Source organism: Amphiura filiformis, chromosome 5, assembly GCF_039555335.1.
Source record: "Amphiura filiformis chromosome 5, Afil_fr2py, whole genome shotgun sequence".
NCBI lineage: Eukaryota > Metazoa > Echinodermata > Ophiuroidea > Amphilepidida > Amphiuridae > Amphiura > Amphiura filiformis.
In genome coordinates this window covers 73,354,533-73,377,895 of record NC_092632.1, presented here as the reverse complement: position 1 = coordinate 73,377,895, position 23,363 = coordinate 73,354,533, and the positions used below count along the sequence as shown (strand labels likewise).

The following is a 23,363-nucleotide window of genomic DNA, read 5'->3' as shown; positions in this document are numbered from 1 at the left end:
TGGATGCGAGTAAAGAGCTTTTAGAAAAGCAAGGTTTTACATTTGCCAACTCCATGATTATTTTATGCTGTAATACATGTAGCCTCAATTTTCTATTGATTTTCATTTTGTCATAATTAATCATTTCTCAAAGATCGGATGCTTGACTGTGTATATTTATGCACCAAGGAATAATTGACAGTGAAAATCAATGGGTTTTATAGATTTGTGTTGTAATTAATCGACTTGATTTGTGTCCAAGTTGATGATGATTTAAAAGATAACACTGGTTTCAGGCAAAAAGCTTATGCATGCATGCATGTATTATTTTTAGTATACACAACGTATGATTTGACCTAAAGAATAAAGAAATATGAGCATATAAAATTATAAGTAAATATGAGCATATACCAGAGATCAATATATAGTTCTATTAATACCAAACAATTATAGAGTTGATTTTAAGAATAGTTAGTAAAATTGCACTGTGAATTTTTCCTGCCGCACTTTCTTAAATTGGTGACAATTTGTACATATTTAATTGCATTCATATTCTGTACTAACAAGTACAAAAGTATCAAATTCAATAAGGTTGTCAATTATTTTGCAAACCGAGAAAGTAGTATCATTCCATTGCACAGTAATTTCGCGTCAGAGAATTTTGTTTATGATCAATATGGTGAGCAAGTTCTTATTTGTATAGCAATATGGTATACTTCTGTAGTTGCATTGACTGGATTGTGTAGCAAAGTGTGATGCGATACCGGTTTTATTATACCCAGAGTATCAAATTAATGATGTATGGTGCGATTAAATTAGATTCAATCATGTTTCATCGTTGTTCATCACCGTTTAACAACGATGCTTGACGTTGTCGTCTGCGTGGTTTACTTCGCGAGGGCAGCTTTAGCTGCCCGAGTAAGTAAACCACGCAGACGCCGCCGGACGCGAAGTTGTTAAACGGTGATGAACAACGGTGAAACATGATTGAATCCTTTCAACAACGAAAAGAAGCTAAATATCGTATAATTCACGATTATTTTACGAGGAATGTCAGTTAATCATTGCCACTCAGCCTTACAAAAACTTCGATGATTTCTCTTTAATATCAGCAATAAATAAAACTACAGAATAAAACGGCAAAGTTTAGCCGCTACCTGAAAAATACTGAAATCAACTTGTAAGCTTGCATACGCACACAGGTTCCAGGCATGACGAATTTTACGCGCTCTCGCAGAACGCGTAGTCTCGCTTCGCGTTGCGCACAGATACGCTACAGTAAAAGTGTGGATTCATCACGGATTAACAACGGTTGGCTCCTGTACAAAGGTATAGGAGGAGTTGTTGAATGAGAAGTAACCATTTGACACTCAATGTGAGATATGGATGGAATAAGTATTGCACTTCTCTTCAATTTTAGTCTTTTAGTGCAACGTGAAAGTATTCATTGACCCATGACTCCCATTTTGTTGGCATTTTAGTAGTATGTTTAATCATCAAATATATTATAAAAAACAAGAAATTAATTTCAACAAATAGCATTTTGTTTTTAAAATCGGATCATGGACATTGTTGTTTTTTCAAGCAGGTTGTTAAATTTAAATATCATCAAATTGAGGGCTAAGAACCACAAAGATGTAGCTCCAATGAGGGCTCAAAAACACAAAGACATATCTCCAACATCACTGCAGTGGATTTATTCTGTGTGCTATATTGGAGTTCCGTCTTTGTGGTTCTGAGCCCTCAAGGTTAAATACCACTAATAGGCCTGGGCGATACATTGAAATACGATGAGGAACTATTTGTTTCATGGCATTCGAAAAGACTGCATTAAAATCGCTGAAATTGATCAAGTTATATAGCCAAAAAAGTACTTTTTAGAGTTTGATGCTTCAAAATGGTACATTTTCTCTCATTATATGACATTTTTGATGTAATAGTACCAAAATTCATACGCATGGCTTCGGTCTTAGTAAATAGTCGCCTTATCATATTGTAACTTTCAGCTTCGAGGGCGCACTGTCATTTTAAGGTGTTTACGGTTCAGTGCGTTAAAACAAGAAAAGTCTCAGGTCAACCTATGTTGAATTTTTGATCATTTGGCATCTAAATCATATAGTTTCACCTGATATTGGTGGCATTGAACTGTGAGAGTTCTGAATATGAGAAAATTCCACCCGAAATTAGGCATTTTCCCATTGAAACATGTGTAATACATAATTAGTGGTATTTAACCTCTAAATGCATCTGTTTGCCTCATGCAAAATACGGTATAGACGAATCTAAATTCACGCATTCCTACACCTGACTAGCAGCCTTTAGTTGGTGAGCCGTCGGCTACAATGCACTCAAAATGTAAAATTATTCCGCCTTGGCGGAAATTTTAAACTGCATTCCATCACCCGTTTTACACCTTTCGCGAAAACACAGGTAGACAAAAGAATAACACAATACAGTTCCCTTCGACAAAACACACAGCATGGTCTATTCGTTGTTGAAGTGACATATTAATAATCGGATTAACTATACGCGGTATCTATGCATTGACGAACTTACGAAAAAAAGGACTATATGTATGAATAGATGCGACGGGATTACCTGCGGAATTATCTCCATTATATATATTATTATTCTATTAACCCTCCTCGTCCTTGCATCTTCTCTAGGTGTTAGGCGGATTTTATTTGCACAATTGGACGCTCAAAACATCAGGTTGGTGCTAGCGGCTACCCAAAGATGTCCGACCAAATCCTGACCATGACTTGGCTACTTGGATTCGTCTATATCATGATTTTGAAACATAATTTCTGTTGCACAGACTTGAAAGAAACACAAAAATATTTGAATTGCAGAACAATTCCAACTGCATAATAAATGAATTAAAGATAAACATTGATATGAAATTGACGTTTTGGATATGATTTTTAGCTTTCTCAATTATTACATTGTATATACATGCTCCAATGAATATAAATTAGAGTCACGCGGTAGCCGTGACCAGCAAGTTTTAAAAAAAAAAGACTGATAAAGAAGACTAATAACAGATGCTCCCGCGAGACTATATTTACACCTAACATTAAAACACTTGACTTCTATTGTTCGATGTTATTTTTCGCTGCGTACAAAATGTATCTAAAACCATGCTAAATGTTATTTACAGTCCCAGGTGTAATATCGTGACAACTCATTAATTCCAAAAGGGCCACCAATCCTACAGTCAATCATTGTTAAGTAATAAACAAATATTTTTGCTTCCATTTCACGCGGTATTTCATAGCGAAAATTAGTTGCAAATCATACTGATCCAGAATTTTTGGACACTGCTACAGGTCTACCTGGTTATCACCTTCACACTACTTTTTCAGATTCACTTCCAAATATACCCTAGCAGTTTCCTGGATACCCTACATACAAATTCTGAGCCACATTAGCCAAAAAATCAAGTTTTTCACCTTCTTTTGTTCATATCGGACGACGCATCCATTTATATAATAAATGCTGTATTTCGACACAGTAATTTATAGCAGAGGCCCGTGGTCTAATGGTTAGGGCGCTTGACTCCAGATACGCTATCCCGAGTTCGAAACCCGGTGACCAACTGATTTTTTTCTTCAATGTTTTATTAAACAAATTATTGTCATTAATCAAGGATAACATAATTTTAAACATCCAGTGCTATTGTGATATTATTTTTTTTATTAAAGCAAGTTGTTTGATTCTCATGAAAATTGTTTATTGTGTTAAGGGCCTATTTAAAAACACAGCATAATGAGATACAACACCATCAAGGATCAAAAGAAATCTGAATAACCAAGAAACTAGATCAGGTATTATAGGGTATGCAATACGACGTTACTCATTGTTATTCTCATTTAAATATATTTTGTCCTACCACAGGCAAATTCGCATGATAATAGGACAATAAAACATGATTGTGATATGTATGAATGGTTGTTGAATCGATTCAGAGACCTGACTCTCTGTCATCTTCAGCTATCGTAGAACATGACAATTGTCATACCGTCCCGTAGGTTGATTACAAACACTCTGTAGGTGTGGAAAATTGTTCCGCTAGTATGGAAGGCCAGCAGGAAAAAAAATATCCAAATAACATTTATCAAGCATATATAGTATGGAAGCGTCTATGTGACACAACTTGACAAGATAATTATCTTGCCATGTCGACTTATTATCAGCATTATGTCAACATGACGATATAAAATATCTCGCCAAGACAACTGAACAAACAAATCAACATGGCAAGATAAATTGTCATGCTAAGTCGACATACCAAAAATGGATATCGTCTTGGCGAAATAAATTATTATGCCAAGTCAATTTAGCAACAAATTAATGTCTACATAGCAGGATATTTTGTCACGTCCAGTTGACTTAACAAACAATATAAGTCAACATGGTAAGATTAAATTATCATACCAAGGAATAGTAATTTTTGACACCGTAGAATTTAAATTATTGAAAAGCATCCTCGGGATGTAGAGGAGGCGGCCCGAAATTAAAGGGAAAATTAAATCTCAAAAGACCGCCGACAACCGCCGCTCAATAGGGATATCCAACTAAATTGCCCCGCAGGGCTACAAAGAATCACAAACCGCGAAATTTGGATATCCAGCTAGATTGTCCCGCAGGACTCAGGAACCACAAATCTTGAAATATGGATATCCTACAAATTAAAACCACAAACCGCGAAAAACCGCCAACAACTGCCGCTTAATAGAAATATTCAACTATATTGCCCCGCAGGGCTACAAAGAACCACAAACCGTGAAATTTGGATAGCCAACTAGATTGCCCATGCAAGGGCCATAAAGAACCATAAACCATGAAATAGGGATGTCCAACAAGTTTGAACTATAAATTAGCCCTCGATAGAGGGCAAAGCTTAAAGGATTAGGGAAATTATAACCACGAACCGCGAAAGTTACCTTAACAAACAATATAAGTCAACATAGTAAGATAAATTACCATACCAAGTAATAGTAATTTTTGACACCGTATAATTACAATTTTTGAAAAGCATCCTCGGGATGTAGAGGAGGGGCGGCCCGAAATTAAAGGGAAAATTAAATCTCAAAAGACGGCCGACAACCGCCGATCAATAGGGATAACCAACTAGATTGCCCCGCAGGGCGACACAGAACGTCAAACCGCGAAATTTGGATATCCAGCTAGATTGCCCCGCAGGAATCAGGAACCACAAATCTTGAAATATGGATATCCTACCAATTAAAACCACAAACCGCGAAAAACCGCCAACAACTGCCGCTCAATAGAAATATCCAACTAGATTGCCCGCAGGGCTATAAAGAACCCCACACCATGAAATATGGATGTCCAACAAGTTTAAACTATAAATTAGCCCTCGATAAAGGGCAAGGCTTGAAGGATAAGGAACATTCTAACCACGAACCGCGAAAGACCTCCAACAACCACCTCAATAGAGATATTCAACTAGATTGCCTGCAGGGCTACAAAGAACCACAAACGGCGACATTTGGAAATCTAACTAGATTGCCCGCAAGAGGGCTACTAAAAGAACCACACACATGAAATATGGATATCCAACAAGCTTAAACAATAAATCAGCCACGATAGAGGACAGGGTTTGAAGAATAAAGGAATACCACGAACCGCGAAAGACCACCAACAACCGCCGCTCAATAGAGATATCCAACTAGATTGCCTGCAGGGCTACAAAGAACCACAAACGGCGACATTTGGATATCCAACTAGATTGCCCCAGGGCTACAAAGAACCACTTACATTTTAGTTATAGGTATAGCTACATATACTCGTATTTTTTATTATCATAAATCAAGGATAATATTATTCAAAATTCTTTTTATGCCTCCACCATGAGGCATACTGTTTTACAATGTCCGTGCTTCCGAAGCTTCCGTCCTTCCGTCCTTCCGTCCGGATGCGATATCTCGGGCATGGATGGGCGGATTGACTTCAGATTTTCAGGATAGGTGGGTCATGGTCAAAAACTCTGGCTACTTTTTTTTTGGGGTGAGGTTCAAGGTCATATCTACGGAGGTAAAAGGTCATTTGAGGTCAGAGGGCCAATTTTCCTTATTTACCTCTTTTCTCGGAGACTGGGGTCGCATACGTTCCTCAAACTTGGTGGGTGGGTGCATCTTGACCCCAGACAGAACAAGTTTATATTGGTTAGTGGGTCAAGGTCTCCTGAGGTCATGCAGGGGTCATCTGAGGTCAAATTAGCAAAAATAGTCATATGGCCATGAAACTTGGTAGGTACAGTCAACATTTAGAGCCAAATTTTTGGAAGGTCATTTTGGGGTCATCTGGGGTCACCCAGGGGTCATCTGAGGTCAAATTAGTAAAAACTGTTGTATGGGCATGAAACTTGGTGGGTACAGTCAACATTCAGAGCCTAATTTTTGGAAGGTCATTTTGGGGTCATCCAGGGTCACCCAGGGGTCATCTGAGGTCAAATTAGTAAAAACTGTCGTATGGGCATGACATTTGGTGGGTACAGTCAATATTCAGAGCCAAATTTTTGGAAGGTCATTTTGGGGTCATCTGAGGTCATCCAGGGGTCATCTGAGGTCAAATGAGTAAAAACTGTCGTATGGGCATGAAACTTGGTGGGTACAGTCAACATTTAGAACCAATTTTTTGGAATGTCATTTTGGGGTCACCAGGGGTCATCTGAGGTCAAATTAGTAAAAACTATTGTATGGGCATGAAAGTTGGTGGGTACAGTTAACATTTAGAGCCTAATTTTTGGAAGGTCATTTTGGGGTCACCAGGGGTCATCTGAGGTCAAATTAGTATAATTACTATATGGGCATGAAACTTGGTGGGTACAGTCAACATTTAGAGCCAAATTTTGGGTGGTCATTTTGGGGTCCCCCAGGAGTCATTGAAAGGTTGTTTTGGGGTCATCCAGGTGTCATCTAAGGTCAAATTCAGTATCAACTTGTGAATTCCACATCACTCCCTTTGGTGGAGGCATCACGGTCGACGCTTTGCGTCGAAAACCGCGACATCCGAGAACCGCGGTCCATCTAGTTTTCGCTTTATTCGTCTTATGGAGTACTTCGTAACCGGATGACTTTTCAAGCTTGGAGCTACTCGGCTTCATTCATAAAAAGAAAGCAAATCTACCAAAAAAGCGTTGACAACGTAAAAGCAGCAAGTTTAAAAAGCCCCCACCCGGCTCACTTTTTGAAACTTGGTCCCATTTGTAAAAGATACTGATTTAAACTTTGTCATAATTATCAACTTAAAACATTTGCAGAAGTGTTATGTATCTTTAATTTGCCGATGCGATATTAAGTTGTCAGCATTCTGGAGCGATCAGAAAGGTTGTTCTTGGCCAATATCCTATATATGTTTTGTTTTATAATAATTATTAAGTTCATGATCAATGATTGAATTAAACGAATAACAAGTAGGCATGTTAATGGCAATGATGCTATTGCTGTTGATATTCAAAATGGGACCAAGTTTCAAAAAGTGAGCCGAGGTGGGGCTTTTTAAACTTGCTGCTTTCTTTACGTTGTCAACGCTTTTTTGGTAGATACTATATACATCTTGTGTGAGTATATATGGAGTAAGCATATCTCAAGATGTTCCCGGCATGGCTGCATTCATCACGTTTGCCGACTTGAATGTCAAATTCTGTTGTAAGAATGCAGTACGTAAAAATCAGATTAGGAGACATTAGGCATGGCTTGTAAATATTTGATATCATGGTATTCTACACTCTATATAAAAGCTATTATTAGTGCCTGGCATGGTGAGTTTACCTAGAGCCAGAAGGCATCCATAATTGCCGCCTCACTGTACACGAGCCTTTATATTTACATGTATTGGCTCATTGGAGTTGCTCTGTGATGGTTGATGAGTTTTCTCAACCTTAATACGATGGTTGATGAGTTTTGTCCAACCAATTTGTCCTTCCCTATCAGTATTGGCATAGACATGAACGATAGATGTCTGCTTTTGTGTATGCGTACTACTTATAATCTTCAGCAACATATTTTTATGTCAGTAAATTACAAATGAATGCTCAACATCCATGCATGGTCGAGTTAGTTAATTAGTTGTAGATACCTACCTATTACGGTTAAAAATGATCATTCACCACGTTTAATGGGTGTGTTAAAATCGGCCATACTATTAGAATTAATTATATATTTGAGTGTAAAATGTCACGGTGAAAATTCAATGTATCAGAAATAGCACAAAGAGATAATTGAGCCCCCTTGATGTGTGCTATATAAGGAGTCCATTAGATTAATTTACCATGGCCAGAGGCAACCTCTTTGACGAGAAATTAATCTCAACATTTCTGTTGCAGAAGCAGTTCATCTGTGTTTACATTGAGTTTTTATTCTTCTGCAATAACAAATGTACAGTACACGTAAGTGCATACAGAGGTTTTCTGCAAAGAGAAGTGGTGTATTTTATTTATGGAAGTAGACTGCCAATACTGCAGTGTTAGGTTGCAATCCATTTAATTTTGCAAGGCCAGTTAGGTTGTTTACAGCATAGATCCTAGAACAGGATCTGTGTTTACAGGTAGGATGCAATTTATTGATTGGGGGTTACTTACAGCGTTCGAAATAAGTGGTTGTCCGTTCTAGCACTGGACAACCAAAAATACTACTGGTGTTGTCTACATTTCCAAAAGCTCACATGAAATTACAGTCATGATTCAAGTCATGAATAAAAATAATGGATATGTGTACACATGTAATATATTTTATCAACCATTGATCAAATCTGACTACCGTACTAAATAATAGGAGCTATAACAGGCTTAACAGTCAACTTTTGCAGAAGTTTTGATGTTGAAGAAATATGGACAACCAAAAAATGTGGCAGACAACCAAACAATGAGACCTGGTTGTCCGGCAAACAACCACATTGATTTTCTTATTTCAAAAGCTGGTTACTTATCTACACTGTATGGCTTTACAAATTAATTGAGTATCATCAAACTATGCACAATGAGTTGATGTTGAATTTGAGGTACATAAAATAATTCAGCTTTTCATTTTCTTCTTTCCTCCCTCCCTCTGCCAAAAAGCTTCCAGTATTAAAGGGCACTATAACTGATCAAATTCATTCCATTTTGGCAGTAGAAAAGTAAAAATCAAGCTGCCCCTGTGAGAAGTCTTGTCCTCCCCCCACCAACATAGCACCCCCAGCCCCCACCCCAACCCCCACCCCAACCCATCCATGTTCCTGTGAGTCCATTTTTACACACATATTTTGTATGTGGCATCCTCATCCACTTACCCCTACTTGTACAAGCCCATACTCCCTTTTGCATCACTGCCTTTTTGGTTTGGCTGTATCATTTTGCCACTAGATGTTCACTACATGTAGATTATGATATCATAATTGATTAACTCATGTGCAATGATACAGAGATGGGAATTTGACACCTATAGGTTGGAATTCCGAAAGGTGGTTTAAACCTAGGTTTAGCTAAACCCGGGTTTAAACCTAGGTTTAAACCTAAGTTGCGTTTCCCGTAGCTGGTTTAAGTTAAACCTGGGTCTAAAGCTGAGTACTAAAGTCGCATAAAAGCGGGTCTAACTTAAACCTGGCAGGGGTAGGTTTAAGTCCAGGTTTAAGTGCATTTGTCTGCATGCCAACCACGGAAGCCTGCTTGTTACGGAAGCGGACCACTGCACTTCGTGGTATTTGCAACTGGAAAAATGTGCCACAGAACCAATTTTTGGAAGTCATAATAAAAGGATTATGTTCTATAATGAATAGAGAAGAGTTGTGAGAATTGTAACCAGAGTTTGAAAGCGGAGGTGATCGGCCAAGCTTGTACACAGCAGCAATCATGGACATGGCAGTGGCAGTGCAATTATACATGGCATCGCAGCAGTGACAGTCATACCGATACCGGTACTCACGGCACAGGGCCGCGTCATGACAGTGAAGGTAAGAAACGTCGGCTTATTCGTGACATATTAATACTGTTTTATGTAAATCTTCACTCATTATTAGTGACGATTTTAGGCTGTGGTATTGTTTTAGTCAAGCTTATAGGAATCGATTAGGTTAGGCAGTAGGCTTAACAAATTACATGTAAATACCCTGTAGGCCTACATGAGAATAGCCTAGTCGAGGCTTTGTGGATTTTTTAGTAAACGAAGCTCGGACAAAGCTTTTTCAAATATTTATCGAAGTCCGGGCTTTTTTCCAATGAGTTCCAGCTTGAAATGAAGCAGCTTGAAATGAAGATGTAAGGACTCGGGGAGTTACTCACGGTAGGCCTACGAGAGTGATAATTAGAAGCCGGTTTAGTAAAACGTTTAGGCCTACCCCATCAGGCGGCCCTGGCCTGGTCATGATGGTCCTAGCTGGCTAACCTAGGGCTTAGGCTATCATGGGCTGTAGCCATGTATGTAGCCTAGGCAAAAACTGTATCTGACCGGTACCCACTAGACAGATAAATAGTAATAGGCCAGGCTTCAAGTTCAAGCTTGGTAGTGGAACATCCTAGGCCCTAGCCTTAATATCGGTCTGTACCATATGGCATGGGGCATAATTATGTGATGACATGCCCTACATCTAGGCCCTATGTTTACAGGCTGGCTAGGCCTGGACTCAGGCTGTTCCAGGCTTGTTATTGAACTTGAAGCTCCGCCTAATTAATTAAATATGAAATCTACCGTTTGTTTAATATTTTTGTCTGACTCGTGCTAGGGCATTTATCAGGTCATCGTGGTATAACTGGTATTATGAAAGTTTGGCCAAATATTCATATTATCAGGCATAAAATAGATTGCTCATCATTCCTGTGACTGATTAATTTTTTTGAATTCTCAGTGCTCACTGAAGTATGATTTTTATATACCACCATGATCATGTAGGCCTAAATATTACTACAATTAATATTGAATTGCAAATTTTAAATGCATGAAACTCTGCGACTGATTAACAGCAGCACCTTTGACAAATAAAATGGTATAATATGCTTTGTTTTGTTTTTTCGTTTACAGGCCCGGTTTAATGTCATGTCAAGAGGAATGTTTTCTAATCTGAATGATACGGATGATTCCCATGCACCATAACTTGAGGTTATTTTGGTAAGTTTAAAAGTATGGCAATGTACAAGGTATGAGGTAATTTACTGCCCCATTCCAGAAAAATAAAGCACTGATTTTATTGGATTAAAAAAAAACATTATCCAGTCTGACAAACGAAACATAGATCAATCGTAACTGACTGTAGATAATAGAAAACGTTCACTATTGTACTAATTTCTTGGGGGAAAAGCCAAAAACATGCATTTTCGACATGTTTTCTGACAATCGAGTCACAAAAATTAAAGACTTGGAACATGTCTAAGCATTCAAAATCTTGAGTATATGCCACAATTTTGCTCTAATTTTTTACTTTTGTGTGTTACTTTTGAAATGATTGGTTAAACGAATAAAGGATGCTTTTCCCAAAAATTAGACTTTGTACAAATCTTTATATACTTTTTGTTCATGAATATATGATACCATCAGGCCTAGTAAAAGAAACATCTCAACAGACAACAGCAATTATGAGATAATTATAAATTTTCTTCACATGCCAAAATCTCAAAATTGAGAGTGTGGGTGTATGTGGAGGGAGGGGCAAGATTTGTATATAGGTCTAATTCATATTTTAAAAATACTATTTTTTTCCTTTCATTACAGAACAATCTACGTGATGAAGTAACCGTCATCGATCCCCGGCTGAGATCCACTGGCCATCAAAGTTTGGACTACAGAATCGATGAGCAGTACAACCACAAGTGTTTTTAACATGAAACTTTTTACCTTGCTGAATGTTATAGGCCTTTAAGCCTAATAGTGACATGATAACATATGAGACTTTTGGTATCGATATTTATTACTTCGGAATACTAGTTTGTGTACTACTCAACGGAAATGAAGACAAGTTCTGTACGTTGCACGTTTCACACATAGTAATTATTATTATAAGTCTTAGAAAGGTATTAATAATTTTAAACACGCCCTTAGGTAACATGGTATAAGGGTCTACTAGTCTTCACTACTTTCCTATATATGAAACCAGCATGGGCATCAATCCTGGAGGGGGACATAATATCAAATGTCCGAGAAGGCCTATGCGTGCAGCGCTGACATATCTTTTCACATCCGTGCCCCCTCCATTTTCAGAACGGATCGACATTACATGACAGTAGGCCTGACATAATCTTAATAAATAAATAAACAACAAACCTCTATGCTACTTGAAACGAATTCATTCATTTCTAGTTTTATTTAATGTTCAAGGTGACTACTTGCTCACTATTTGAAGTGATGGATTATGTATCATGTTTATTAAACATTAATAATAAAATAAATATGCTACACAGTTTGCACTTTTTATAGGTCAGTGTTTTGTTTTAATATTCTAAATCTAAATTATAGCTATTTTATGCCTGCAATAGGATACACCAGGCATTTTCAATTATATAGGCCTACCCTCTGCGCTGTCCGTAAAAGAGAGAACCATGTGATGCCTCCTCGATAGATGTAACGAAGCGAAATAAACGGACAGCAGCGAACTCCTCGAAGGGTATTCCGTAAGCCCAATCCTATCCTTGCGGAAATTTCCAAACAACGTGCCACTTTGAATGCCCCTCTCAGCCTGACAAAAATTGCTTGCCCCTCTCGGCCTGCTAACAAATTGCTTGTCTCGCCCCGCCACCTTTGGCCTGCCAAAGTTGCGTCACACCATGTCAAATTTGTGGGAACCCAATTTGCAAATTCCAGCGTAGCGAGCATATTGATCATGTGAACGGAAAGAACGTTTTCATACTCTGACGGATAAGCCCCTTTTAGAGCGTTTTATTAAAAGGTGGCCCGTAATGTGCAAAAATAGCTGGGTAAAATATGCTTCCTCTTCTTTGGCTTGCCAAAACAGCCCCCCCCATCTCCCCAGCTTCATAATTATAATTCCACCGGTATTATACGTGCAAAATCAAGAAATGAAATTTAGAAAATATCATTTCAGCTTAATCACTGTTAGGCCTATAAATACAATGATGCAACGTGTGTTGGTAAAAAACCCTGGGAAATCACAGGGTTTTTAGTAGGCCTAAAATAAAACTGAGCTTTGTGGATTTCATTTGGTTTTTAAAAATTAATCATTTTCATCAATAAACTCAGAAACATGAAAAAGATAACAAATCTAGGCCCTACTACCTGCTGTTTATTCACAATTTCGTACGCAAATGCCTATTAGCCTTTTAAATTAATTGGAACATCATACCCATGCACAAAGTTCCGTGTAATATGCATAATAGTATACACCACAGTTAGTACTATGCGACTACGAAACCAGGTCTAAGTTTAAACCTAGGTTTAAACCCAGGTCTAACTAGTCCGAGCCGGAATCGTAAAATAACTTAAACCTGGGTTTAGGCTTAAGCCGGGACTAGTTAGACCCAGGTTTAAGTTAGCACCGGCTTAAGTTAAACCACCTTTCGGAATCCCAACCATAGGCTATACTTAATCATTTATCATGGTTTAGCAACAACATTGTTAGCTTAAAATTGAGTGAAACATCTCACACAAGACAGAGACATATATCCATGATCAGGGCAACAAGGTGACACATGATTTTTTAATCTTTTCATGTAATTTCAAATTTTTAAAGATCTTTTCATGTAATTCAAAAAGTCAAGAAGTATATGTATAGGATAATGGCCAAGGATTAGAACGTGAGTGGGTAAGAATGGCTGAGCCGCGGAGCGCGAAGCCATTCTACCCACTCACGCTCTAATCCATGCCATTAACCCGACTTTAATACACACCTATGACGTCGCGCTATTGTTTTACCGCTCCATTATTTTTCACGAATGGAGTGTTATTGAAATAAGTTGCTCTTTACAAATTGATCAATTACTCATTGATGCCGGACAATACACTAATATAATGATCGTACTAAATTTTAGGTGCGAGTGCAAAAATAGTCCGACTCAGCTTTATGTAAAATTTCTATAGAAATACCCATCATATCACGATCCAGGTGTTTAGTTCAAATCATCCGTAACCACCTTCTTGAATTATAAAGATTTAAAATGTTTGTTACACAAATTGAATAAACGTAGATTCGTAAAATCATTAAAGTGATTAGACCATCAATAGTTCTTTATGCCCACTTCTAATGTATTAACTGTTGAAGTAGTTGCGTCATGTTGCGTTTAGGTCTCTATTTTGCATAATAAGGAAAATTGGCAACAAGGTCATATAGCATGTATAGGCTCATATGAAATGGTCATTACAGTTGTCAACCTCAAGAAAACTACACCTATCGCTATACCTGAGCAATGATACTCTTCTCTGTGAATCGAGTTTACGATTTTGGAACAACCATGCAATTATGGACACTATTGTTTATCTTGGATAATTTTGTGATGGAATCATTCGAGGATATATATCGTTGATTCGCAGCAGAAGGACCAAAATCAGTTACGAAAAGGTACGAAAATTTTAAATGTACTACAACACATTTTACCTAGGCCTATTATTGTCCTTGAACTTTGTCGGCAAAAAACAAAACAAACTTCGCCGCCTTCGACGCGAAATAAAAGCCACCTCAACTTCCAGTCCCCCTTCCGAAATCAAATGGAGCGTCCCTAACATTGTAATATTTATTTACCGTAAAATGGGGGGTAACTTCGTAAGCGGGTAACTTTGGTTGTTCAAATATATTTTTAAATGGTCATATTTCCATTACAGCAATATTGTTTTTAGTCATATTTGGTCTCAATTTGTTAAGAAATATATTTGGAAGAAGTCGCTCATGTCCAATTTCTTTGAAAGTTACGAAAATATTGGCATTTTTGACCAAAAATGAGCATTTTTTTACATTTTTTCAGACAAAATAAAAATCGATATTTGTGAGCAAGGATGCGTGCTTGCTTAATTTTGCATGGGGATAAATGTCACAAAAAACAAAACCTTGCCCATATACAGCGAAGATCAATTTTTTCATTTTCTTTTCTTCATGGAATGTAATACTCTGACCAAAGTTGCCCCAAATGCGGGGTAACTTTGGTCAGGCTATTTTCAACCCCAAGGGCACCCTTTCAAAATTATTCAAAAATCTTTTTCAACTTCAAGATGTAGAAGGGAACCCTAACGTCATAAAAAAGAGATAATTAGAAATATATTTGGTTTTGTTTGGAAGCAGTGGTTTAAAAACTCTGAAAAGTGCCCAAAGTTACCCGTTTTACGGTATCGGATAGGCCTACTGATCGATGTAAGTAAATATTCAAGCATGCCAAAATACCATCAGATGAAACATCAAATATACTAATGACAAATAAAAAATGCCCGAAGAGAACGATTTGAAAATAAACAGATTCATAGGCCTAAATACATTGATACAGAATGTGTATTATGTATATGTAGCAATGTTGCCCAAAATATGACAAATTATATGTAGGGCCTAAGCCACTGAAAACGATATAAAAATATAAAGAAGGAAAAAAATGTTATAAAAAACAGTAAGCGTAGAAAGAAAGGTCCAAATAAATAAAAGTAAAGGCCTACTTAAGTAAAGCCTAAGTGAGGGTAAAACACATCTTGCATAATAAGTACAACGTACTTAGCCAACAATTTAACCTGCCCGTTTTGATCTTGACTTGCTTTTCACAGATTGCATTGTAAGGGCTCGGATAGCGACGTTTTTACGTATTTTGTTTGTGGCACCTAAGAGCAAATCAGACACATCCTTCTGATATCAAATAATTTAGATTTTTATTAAATTCGCGATACAATACACATTTTAAGGCAAATTATTAAAAATTGATATTTTTGAAATTTAACAGTCCTCAAAGTAAATTGTATAAATCTAACGATATGCAGTAAATAGTAGGAAGTTGGGTTGAACAGCCGTCAATCATATGAAAATTGTGACCTTCATTATTAAAGATATAGATTTTTTCCTCAAAACACTAAAAATGTAGGTCTTTTTGGAAACAAATGTTTAAGTTCTATATGAAAGGTCAAATTTTCAATTGAGTCGGATTTTCATCCCAGCTACATAGGCCTATAGTTTAATTACATATCATTAGATTTATAAAGTTTACTCGAGGACTGTTACATTTGGAAAAATATAAAAATATGAAATTTTAATAATTTGTATTATATCGCGTATTTCACAAAATCAAAATTATTATTATTATTAGATATAGGGACAATCCTCGTATTCAGCATGCAATTCGATATGTCTGATGTGCTCTCAGGTCCCATGACAATACTGTGCAAATGTTGCTATCCGCTTCCTCAATTTATTGTATTAATGAAAATCATTTTCTTCTTGTTTTTCAGTATCATTGTTTTGCATGAATGAAGTGATGATAACAATACCGCACTTTTCGCAAATACTTGCTTTTCAAAAGTGCAATTGATATTAACACTACATTAAGTAAATGCCAGTACTTTTTCCCTGAAAAGTATTTGCTTTTCAGAGAAAAGAGAAAGGCATTACTGAATGGCGTGTTATTGTGATCATCGCTCCATTCGGGGAAAATAATGGAGCGGTAAAACAATAGCGCGACGTCATAGGTGTGTATTAAATAACATTAAATCCTGGACACAAATGCTCTTGTCATGTCAAGTGGATCCTGAGTGATTTATCAATTTGTCATTTACTAACATTTTCACAAATGATGTACTAGTATTACAAATTACAATTTTGTAGGTTTATTTAAAACAGCTGATCCCTGCATGTAAAACAGACTGAAATATATTTTCATTATTCAACCTAATTAACAACCATTTTCTACAACTGCTAAAGCACCTCTTTCAGTGTACTTTTAGAATGAAATTAGGGCAAATATGCAATTTAATCACAGATGTTAATGATACCAGTATTGAGTTTTAATGGTTTTGATTTTTTTTTTTTTGAGGGGGGGGGGGCTCCCTTGGGGTCCCCCTCCCAAACACCACTATGAAAAAATGTGGGTTAACCAATTGTATGATATGATATATGATTTTATTCATACAAAATCACAGCCCTGCCCCAGAGGCCGAATTGCATTGTACAACAAATATAAGCAAAAAACAACAACGAGAAAAACATTAAGTACAAAATTCAACATATTAAATAAATATAACAACAAATGAGATCAGAACACAAGGCAGCCAAAAAGAAACGGAACCCATAGCAAGGCAATTGAATTGTTTAGAGCTAGTTCCTTCTCACCCCCTTCAAAAACATTGATTTGCAGCTGGCTGGGTAAAACAGAACATTACCAGATTCGCACTATATTTAATTATCATAGTACCAAACTTTTATATTATCATGTAACATAATCCAGTGGAGGACTTTGTGATGATACAGCCGATAACATTATTACCGTACTGATGCGAATATAGTCCCACCTTCGAGTATAGTCCCACCCCCAAAAAGTTCTAGGTTCAGGGACACTCCAAAGCAGAAAAAAACGAATAACTTTGTTTTGTTTTTGTTTTTTAAATTCGAGTATAGTACCACCCCACAGTGGTCCCAACCCCTAATTTTGAAAAATGTTCACCCAAAAATGGGGTGGGACTATACTCGAGTCAGTACGGTAATATTATGATTGTATTATTGCTGTCTTGCAGGTGTGTATACATTAGAACAGATTGCATCGCCAGAGTTAACCATGCAGAAGGCATTCAAGAAAATATCCAAGGCAGGCAAAACAAGGATAACAGAGGCTTCGGCGAAATTGGCAGATAAGCTGATACTTTTCAAGTGGCTGGAAGAACATAAGCTTCTCAGACATAAAGACAGGTAAGGGTGTGCTATTCCATTTAAAATCCACACTACCCCTGTGGAAGATTTTGGAAATATCTGCCACAGGGGAGTATGAATTTCAAATGAAATGAACACATAGGCAGCTCCATTTGAAACTCACCCTCCCCTGTGGTTGAATCTTTCTCAGAGGGTGTATGAAATTCAAATGGATCTGCTTAATGTGTTCATTCCATTTGAAATTCATACTCCCCCTGAGGAAGATATCTCCAAAATCTTCCACAGGGGTAATGTGAATTTTAAATGGAATAGCCCATTGCAATGGTTTATTAAATGTCACAAGTCCCCAGGTGCAACATTTTTTGAGAGAACAATTTTTTTAAATTCAGTAATTAGTCACATAGATAATGATGAAGTTTCCCATGACTATACCGAATAATACCCTATTTGTTCCAATAAGTGCCCATACCCCAATAAGCACCCACCCAGGGTATTTTCAGTATGCTGAAGGGTACCATTAATGTTGAAGTGACTGATAGACGTTGATACAGTGAAATAGCTTGAGGATTTGAAGTCCTGTGTAAACTTGCAAGACATTAAGCTACTAGAATGTCTCGGGACCCTATTATAACATATGTAAATTTGTACTTTAATAAACAGCCCTTACGAAAAAATTAGGTAAACCAGGTAAAAAATAAGCGCCCACCCAAAATGACTTTGTAAAGCGCCCTGGGCGCTTATTGGAATGAATACGGTACATTATGCATGACAAGGCTTTCGCTGATTTTAAATAATACACCATAGGCAAGAATTAGTGCCAACTAATTTGAGATTTTGAATCTATCCATCACTAACCTATATAACACATAAATTTGGAGGCAATAATTCCACACTTGCCTCTTGATAAACATTAACAACATCATTACATCCATCAATTTGAAATAAAAATAGCTTTTCTACGTAAATCAAAACCACAACAAATTAATGTTAATTGATAATGCATCAAGCTCTTCCTGTTGTGTGCATCACTTGCTAAATTGGGTAAATGTACCGTAACATTTGCCTTTTCAAGTTATTCAGTTTTGTTATTCAGTTGAAAAAATTAGTACTTTCACATTTATGGTAATAAAGCCAACCAGTGGTGTCAACTTGTCATGAAAAGAATGGGGGGGTAGCCTGAATTGTCAAAAAGTGGCTGAAAAAAAAACAAAAAATATTGGTCATTTGTGACCGTATTTACCGAATGAGCAGTAAATGTCCTCAATTGTATTCTGAGTTACAGTGTAAAATGGGCATGAAGGTCATATTCATAGGTATTTCAATTTGGTGCTACGTGTATCTCATTAAATGAGGTACACGTAGCACCAAATTGAGGTACCTATGAATACGACCTTCATGCCCATTTTACACTGTAACTCAGAATACAATTGAGGACATTTACGCTCATTCGTACTGTACGGTCACATTTTGCAAAACGTCTCTCTGTCCCATCCATGATCCTAACAAAATCCAATTTAGAATTTACATTGTACCGGGTGTCCCAAAAAATGTTACATTTTGAAAATTCTTGAAAATAATCTAAGTTAATGTTAATGTTAACAAATATAAATGTTCTTTTCATGACATAACCTCTATACAATCTACTTGTACCCCTGTGAATGGTCAAGTTCACAACTTGCTTAAGCAGTATATGCAGACTCCAAGTATTAGACGTATAATATTTGATGTAAGATATCTACGTTATTTAATCTAGTCCCATTCTATTTCCAGTAATGTTTAAGTTCTAACGAATGTTTGATAATGTAAAATCGATAATATGTTACGTATAATACCGTAAAACCCCGTCTACAAGCATAGAGTGTGCTTCAGTTGCCATTATGGAGTTTGAGCAAATAAATTACGGATCCAAGCATATACAAACAAGTATTATTTTAAGACCCATCAATTGTATTGGTATATTAACGCTTGCTTCGAATTAATTAAGCTTTTATAAAAAACACCATATATGCTTGTAGACAGGGTTTTACGGTATCTGGTAGAAATATATTATCGATTTTACATCATCAAACATTCGTTAGAACTTAAACATTAGAATGGCAATAGATTAAATAACATAGATATGTTACATCAAATATTTTACGTCTAATAAAAAGTCTGCATACAGCCTTACTTAGTATGTATTTTACATATTCCTGACTGAGCAAGCTGTTTATGTGACATAAAACATGATAATACAACACGAGGTTCATTACCACCATACAGTTGGTCAGGCATTTGAGTAGGCCCAACCATAGCATGGCAGATGCAGTATTTTGTTCTGATGAACAGGGAATAAAACTTGTTCAGTTTTATGTCAAGACTCAGAGTTTGGTCAGAAAATGGACAATATTCTTACAGTATATAATTTTAACTCAACAGAACCCAAACAAATCCTAAATGCAAAAGCGTGTTATTAATTTCATTACCGGTATGTTGATGACAGGAGATACAGCGTGTAGACATGCCTTTGAACACCAAAAAGATGTTCCTCTCTAATGACCATCTTCCTTTATTTGTTGCCACAAGAAGTTAACTGATTTATTTTCCAATGTGCAATATGTAATTTGTCAAAATGGTTATAGTGCAATAAGTTCAACCATGAAAAAGAGGAAAAGAGAAAAGTAATAAGAAAAATATGAAAATAAAGATGTGCTTGTGTTCAACTTTCATTGTACAATATTTTAATGGTTAGTCACTCTCGACACCCTTGTCATCTTGCACTCATAAACTAAGTTGCATTTTAGATTCTGAGTTGAAACTTAGCAGACAATTACAAAAAGGATGAATAAATAAAATCTGAAAAAATGAGTGTTTCGTTGTATACCATCGCAAATCCAGTTCATTTTCTACATGTAATCTTTTTATGGGACACCTTGTATGTCTTCTTAGAGCAGTAGAATCAGTATATTATATGCCAGTAACAGAACATCTAGTTAATTAAGTGTCTTAGTTTTTCGAGGAACAAGGGACAGAGAGGGCCCGGTGTTATCACTTAACATTGACTATGTGTACGCATGATCGTTCCCAATTTCGAGAAAAAAGGGGTTATGTTTAAACTATGATATTTAAAAAATAGGGTTGTTTTTGACGACGGTGTACTCGAAATTAAAAAATAGGGTATGGTATATTTTGTGAATCCTGATGTTGAAATCATTATACCATTTCTTGCTCAATTTACTCCCGGATGTCACTTTTGTGAAACTTGTGCATTCCAAGTAATATTCAGGAACTCACTTCCCAGTTTGGCCGCTGTGTTCTTGGTATGTGTTCTAGAAATGTTAAAAAAGGGGTGCTTTTGTAAAAGTGTACTTGAAATGCAAAAAATAGGGGTAATTTTAAGGCTAATTTGTACCCGTTTTTGTGTAAAATAGGGGTAACAAATGCTGAAAATGTTCTTGAAACCGCGCAAAATAGGGGGGTATTTTTGACTTTGGGAATGATCATGCGTTACGCCTTTGAATAGGAAGTGACAACACCAGGAGAGGGCAAATCCGACAGTGATTGATATATCAGAAGATCTGACATCCCTTACAATGTCAGGGTAATTTAGAACAGTGCTTAAGTTTGTTTAATGCTTGTTGTTAGAAAAAGTAAATGTTGATGTTCTTGTAAATAATGTGCTTGTGTGAGAGTAAAGCTTGCTTTACACGCTGTATATAATGTGAAGGCTTATTTTCTATACCCCCTTCCTAATTTGATTTCATTGCTTGTTAAAAGAACAATGGAGAAAGCATTTTTTGTTTTTTTGTCTTTAGGCATTTCTTTCAAATTGCAACTGTTTTGTATGTTCATGTTCATATGAGAACCTTGGCTGCAATTAGAATGTACTATTTTAAAGGAATTGTCAAAAGACATGTTTTTCTAACAACAACTTCAATGTTTATTTCATGTCAATTATTGGCCATTAAGGCCTCGGAGAGGGACGTGGGACCTGAGAGCATCTAGATATAACAAATTGCATTCTGAATACAAGGAATGTCCTTCTGATATCAAGTGATTTTGAATTTTTTGAAATTGGCGATATAATATTGATATTTTTTACATTTGACATGACTGTTAAATGTCCAAAATGTAAAAAATATCAATTTTTAAAAATTTGCCATAAAGTTTGTATTATATCGTGAATTTCAACAAAAAAAATCAAAATTATTTGATATCAGAAGGACATTCCTGGTATTCAGAATGCAATGTAGTGTGTCTGATGTGCTCTCAGGTCCCACAAAAAATAGTGTGCAAAGGTGGGTGGCTGGAAAGTATACAAAAGAAATTTTAAGTTTGCTTTGACTGCCCTTAAGGGGGTACTACACCCCTCAATAAATTTTTGTCTATTTTTGCATTTTTCTCAAAAACTAATAACACAGTGGCAACAAAAGTTATGTATATTATAGGGGCAAGGAATCAAATTACTACACTGGAATTTCAGTGACTCAAGACAAGCGGTTTGTTATTTATGATAAGAAATAAGGTACCGATAGGATGTACCTCGTTTCCTATGATATATACTGAACCGCTTGTCTTGAAACACTGAAATTTCAGTGTAGTAATTAGATTCCTTGCCCCAATAATATACATAACTTTTATTACCAGCGTGTTACTATTTTTTGAGAAAAATGCAAAAATAGTCACAAATTTACCACAAGGGTGTAGTGCCCCCTTAAGGGATATACATGTAGTAAGGCATCAGGTACAGAATTTCCAAATTATAAGCTTTTTTAATTGTAGAAAACAGAAATTTGCCCCTCCTACTTTCCCCGAAAAAAGGGGCTTTACTGAAGTTTTTACATTAAAAAGGTACTTTCTTGTGGATGCACTTTTGGGTATATTTCATTTGTATCCAGGAAGGTATTAACTTTTTATGGTAAATCATCCTGCCAATATGATTTTCTAGTTTACTGTATCCAAACATACAATGGAATCAAAATATAATATATGGCAATTACAGTTTGATAAATTGTGATGTAAGGAAGGGATTTGTTAATAAATTTGTTCAGTATTTGTATCCATTTCAATTATTTGTTCAAAATTGTGTTTTACTCAATACATATAGGTTACTGGAGAGCGGTTACATAAATTTGGAGAAGGTAGCACAGATTCAGATGGATTCTATGGATGTCATTGCATCGCTCAGTAGGCTTACCTATCCAGGATATGATAGTACTAGCAGAGGGTGCACAAGAACTCAGGAGAACTAGGAAAGCACCAAAGATTAATACAAGTAAATGGAAGAATATGATTAAACCTGAGAATACCCAAAGCATAGGTATGTATTTGTGTAATCAATTCAGTAGAATGCAGGACTCGCATAGAATTGGTCTTGCTTACACAAAATTGTGTACATTGCTGTTGGATCATCAGAACAACAACAACAAGCTTTGATAATATTACTGACCAAACAGTCAGCAAGAAAAACTAGTTAGTTTCTTTAATTTGGTGTTGACAAGTGAAAAACTCTTTTAATTCATTAATTACCAAACCTGATAAATTTGTTTCAAGGTACAAGAAATGATTGAAAACACAAAAGCATACATAAGACATTCTGCAGACTGGCTATCCACATATCTGCTGAGACAAAC

At 36.4% G+C, this 23,363-nt stretch overlaps 1 protein-coding gene across 1 annotated transcript in view; it reads left to right on the top strand.

The window, feature by feature from the left end:
- The first annotated feature begins 17,676 nt into the window (after positions 1-17,676).
- Positions 17,677-23,363, top strand: part of LOC140153684 (apoptosis-resistant E3 ubiquitin protein ligase 1-like) — a 46,070-nt gene continuing 40,383 nt past the window's right edge. The window contains 2 exon segments of the mRNA XM_072176493.1: positions 17,677-17,790; positions 22,838-23,050. Of these exon segments, the coding sequence (XP_072032594.1) occupies positions 22,900-23,050 (151 nt within the window). The 5' untranslated portion in view covers positions 17,677-17,790; positions 22,838-22,899.